The sequence below is a fragment of the Penaeus chinensis genome, chromosome 41, assembly GCF_019202785.1.
Source record: "Penaeus chinensis breed Huanghai No. 1 chromosome 41, ASM1920278v2, whole genome shotgun sequence".
Classification (NCBI taxonomy): domain Eukaryota; kingdom Metazoa; phylum Arthropoda; class Malacostraca; order Decapoda; family Penaeidae; genus Penaeus; species Penaeus chinensis.
Window position 1 is genome coordinate 11,309,721 of NC_061859.1, and position 5,000 is coordinate 11,314,720.

General features: G+C 32.3%; 1 protein-coding gene across 2 annotated transcripts in view; it reads right to left on the reverse strand.

The window, feature by feature from the left end:
- Positions 1-104: 104 nt before the first annotated feature.
- LOC125047522 (choline transporter-like 1) overlaps positions 105-5,000 on the reverse strand; it is a 17,918-nt gene continuing 13,022 nt past the window's right edge. For both annotated transcript variants that reach the window (XM_047645785.1, XM_047645786.1), the window contains exons 14-15: positions 3,904-4,125; positions 105-3,599 (exon numbers count right to left, since the gene is read on the reverse strand). In XM_047645785.1, the coding sequence (XP_047501741.1) occupies positions 3,402-3,599; positions 3,904-4,125 (420 nt within the window). In that variant the 3' untranslated portion in view covers positions 105-3,401. The remainder of the gene's footprint in view (positions 3,600-3,903; positions 4,126-5,000) is intronic.

The following is a 5,000-nucleotide window of genomic DNA, read 5'->3' on the forward strand; positions in this document are numbered from 1 at the left end:
TTTTTCACCTTTTTTCCATTATAAAATGAACAATAATCTCTGTGCACTCTTAAGACGCTGAAATTACACAAGTGTATAACATGCCAGGAAATTAAAAGACAGCATTACTTTTCTTCTTTCATTATTACATGGCTTACATTCCTTTAAAAAATAAAAACATATCCTTCTGAAGTCATGGTTCCCTGTGACCTTTTAGCACATCACCTACAATAGTTTAGGTATTTTGATAACTACATCCAAGCATTATTCAGCACATTACTTACTGGTCTAAAGAGATAAGAAATAAAAAAAAGAAATAAAATGAAAAAAAAAAAAAACATCAATTTTTATGGAATGTCTACACATTTCTGCATACCAAAATAATGTCTTATCTTTTTTTTAACTTTGCCAATTTTCACAAAACAAAACACCCACTAGCTAGTTTACCATGAAGCAAAGAAGGCTTATCTAGCTGTGCCATCTCCTTTCTAGAGCCATGAAAGTAATTACCAAAACAAAACAAAAAAAAAAGAAAGAAAAAGATTAGACCTAAGGCTTTTGGTCTATTTCAGTACAACAGTAAAATTCAGATCTATAAGCAGATAAACCTTTTTTAACAGTATTTGATTGTATATTTATAAGACATACTAACATTTGCATTACATAAGTCCTATGTCATTTATATCCCTAGTTCTTATGAATACACAGTTACCTTGCCAAAATCCTAGCTTTTTATCATAGTCACTAAGATGTGCTTTATAATTTTCACTTTTTTTTTTTTTTTTTTTTTTTTTTTTTACAGTTATCCCATTCCATTAACATCTAAAGAAATATATGATACACAAAACTGAAGTTATAAAGATACTAAAATATACAAATTTCCCCCCCTAAAAATCAGGATAGAATTTGTAATCGAATCAAACATTAAAAAGAAGAAAAATGGAAAATAATCCTTCACTTAACCCCAAAGAGGGACCATCAATTTTCCATTTGAAGTTTTAGCATTCCATTCTGTATTTTGTGCGATAACTTTACAAATTTTATAAGTACATTTTGCTAATATTGGGATGGAATATAACTGGTGTAAACCAAGCACAATTTTAACCTACTATAACAATTATGTACATCTTATCAAATATTTCTGGATGAAAAACTGCTAACAAACAGATTACTTAATGGAGACTGATAACCTTTGGTACATTAAAATTGCATAATGTCTTTTATTTCTATTGTTGTCTTTTCCATTGGTACATGATAATTTTCCTTATTCAGGCACTTATTTTCCACAATTATTGAAGGAAAAATCCCTATGGTGAAAATCACAGGTCATCAGTACTTTAACATTTTCTTTTATAACATATTTAATTTCCCTTCATAAAATATGTTCACCATTCATTGAACCTTTGGTTGACCATCTACACATTTACAATTTTTGATGTATCAATCAATCACTTATTAATGACAGATGTATCAATCAGAATTTTTCAATTGACAAAAAATAAAAAAAATAAAAATGCTATCCAAGCTGCAAAAGTTCATCACACTGATTTGAGACCAAATCAATTTTTTTTTGTTCTGCCTTACATCTATGGGACTCCCTAATTTATATTCTTTTACATAAAACAAAACAGCAATTTATATGCTAAAAATGACTGTTTGGGCAATGAGAAGAAGAAAAAACTAAGTGTAAAAAAGTACCAGTAACATGAATTAGAAAAACTGCCAATGCCCAAACCTTTCTTGCAATCCTCCATTATAGTGAGTAGCTGGCTACTCACTCATAACACTTCAAAAACAGCTTCTCTCATATTTCAACTAACCTCTTTTGAGTATTAACAAGCTATTGTCATGCCTCTGCCTTCCATATCCATCACTTGACTAAAATTTCTCTGAAATATAAGTCAAATCCTAAATGATTGAGGACACTAGTCACCATTACAAATGTAATGGAGAGATAAGACTAACAAACTTGCACAGGGTACTTATAATGTATGCTGGACAAATGGTGGATCACCACAATAGAGCATTTAGCGGTCACTAATTGCTTACCAATTACCAAATCTGGGAAGGTGAATTTGTATATATAAACATATCGTGCATTTGCATAGAATTCATCACAAAATGAAACAGACAAAACAAAACAAAACAAATGGTACAGATTTGTCTTGTACTATCCTTCAGGTATGGTGGATGATGAGTTGTGACTCAGTATGTGGGGTTCATAACAAAATAATTTGTTTAATGTTACATTACCAGCTGCAATGTTCAATATCTATGCTACTGCCATCAAAATCACTTGCAAATCTCTGAAGAATTCTGACCAAGAGAAGAAACTAAATTTGAATTTCTTATATCAAAATAAATTCTATCTTTTCCTATTGCCAAATCACCAATTTTCTTAAAACATGTCCACGCAAATGTAAAAAGTACAAATATATAGATATTAGTTGAGAAGAGGAAAATTTCATTTAGATGAAAATAGTTTTATCACATATTAAAAAATCACAGACTTAAAATATAAAGAGGAATTTCAAAATGATCATGAAATATCACAGATGATATTCCAGTATCATTAACAGCAGATTATCACTTAAAAAGAAAGAAAAACCTATATACACAAAAGTAATAAGTACATTGATGGCAGATAGTATGGGTGGAAAAGAGAGAAAAAGAAAAAGAGAATGAGAAAGAGAAAGAAAAAAAAAAAAAAAAAACAAGAAGCCAGTAACACATCAAAAAGAACACAAGGATGACGTGAAACGATCAAGAATTAGGAGAAAAAAGAAAGAAAAGAAAACAGAATCAGGTCTAAGTTCCCTAAGTAAAATATACACTTTGGATGGTATGTATGACTCCTCTCATTAGTAGAACGATTGCTAGGAAAACTATTAGTAAGAAATTATAACATAACCTAAAAGTCTCCTTAATGAGTTCCCTGTGCTTACTGATATTTTTCCTGAAAGTACAAATAAGAGTTCTGATATCAAATATTGAGCTTCTTGTAGTTAGCCACTTCTGTCAATACTGTTGCCTGTTAAATAATGCATCTCCTTATCTATTACCACACCCTAGATACTTTCTAGAAGTCATTACCCTATCCTTAATTATGAACATTTCATTTAAATAAGAGTACTATTTTTTTGTTCCTTTACTATTACATTCATCTCAAACTATGATATCTGCCAATGATTATCAGAGTCAATCCTTACTACAGCATGACTGCAATGAGTTACACATAAAAATGTGTTACTGTCAGATGCAACAATCTGTTGATCATAATTTTTATTGCATTTATCTTTAAATCAATAAACCATCATTGGTTACCAAAGTCATAGTAAATATTCCGTCTCGGAGAGGGGCGGAGCATGTAAAAAGGAATCAGTTTCTGCAGCGGCAAGCATTGTCAGAAACTTCCTCTGCCTTCACACGGCCCCTTCCTTGAACCGAATGGTCTCGGGGGGGTCGCGGCGCCTTGGCTTTCTTGAGTTCTTTCTGTCAATGTCTTCGTGCTTCACCATGAACTCATACAGCTCTTTGTCGGCCACCAACTCACGCCCGTCGGTGGTGTCGTAAGTGTTGTAGTCATCGGAGAAACACAAGAACAGAGTGTCAACAGCCATCTGAAATGTGCAATAATCACAATTAACATTCTAGTAACATGGAAATGTCAGTCTCATGAAGGTATTAAGAAATTAATTCTGGGATCAAATCAAATGCAGACATAATAAGACGAGTAATAAATCACAACATTTCAAATACAACAATGAAATGGAAAATAAATTTCATTTTTGGACTGTCTGTAGGGTATCCTGATGAATTCAAATCATCACAGTATATCACTCTTTTTGTATAGTGATTGTATGCAATGACTGCAAGTGATTTCAAAATGTAGTCAAATATGAAAATATCCAGCATCACACTTACCTCATAAACAGAGAAAACACAGTGGGTGATGAAGAATGCAAAGACAGCTGTAACAATTAGTGGTACTGCATAAAGATGAAGAGTGGGGTTGGCATGTAGTACTGGGAGGGCAATGCAGCATACCAGTGCCGTTACTGTGATTTTGGCCAAGAAAATTGTCAAGTCACCTATGCTGTTCACTGTAGCCACCTGGAGCATGTTTGTCAGGACCACACGCCATGCCTGTCAGCAATGAAAAAATAAATGTACCATATGGTAAAAATGATGATACATTATCATAATAAAAATGTGTTATACTTTCACAATTTTAACTAAAACAGGTATGATGATGAAATTTTATGGTATGACTTGACTGATTTATAAGCATTCAACAATTCTATTCTAGCCTATGAAGTCATAATCATCTAATCCTAGAATTTGAAGAAATCTGAAGTGAGGGTCAAACCTTCTTGTGAAAAGAGAATGGATATTGCTAATGCTTTGACAAAAATTTATGGAGACCAAAGCTCCTTTCTGAAAGTCATTCAATGGAATCAGTGTATAATATCTTAATCATATGGTGCCAAGTAATCATACTGTCTACTGTCATTTTATTTTGTGAATTTTGTTTGCATTAGTACTCAGTCACCAAGGAGCCAATGCATAAGCCTAAGTCTCCTCAGCTGATTTCCATTTCCCTTGAATTTTTTGGGAAAAAAAAATCTAATTCTAATTGTATCAATATCAATATTGTTATCATTATTATTAACATTGTGATTATTACAATATTATTAACAATCCTAATACATGGTAAGCAAGCAAGCAAACAAGCAAGCAATCAAGCAAGAAAAAAGAAAAGAAAAAGAAAATCCAAAAATTAAGGAAAAGGGTAAACAGGTGAGTTCTGTAGAACTAGTAATTGACTCCTTGGTGATCAAGCACTTGTGGACAATCAATAAACAAATAAAAGACACAGTGGACATGGCAAGTATTCCTCCCATCCTAGCAACACTGGGTTGAAAATTTGATGAAAACTTATCAAGGTTTCTGCCTAGAAAATTGTTGAACTCTGCACATTTTTGGTTCCTCTACAAGTACACCCCTTTTACTCAAAAGTG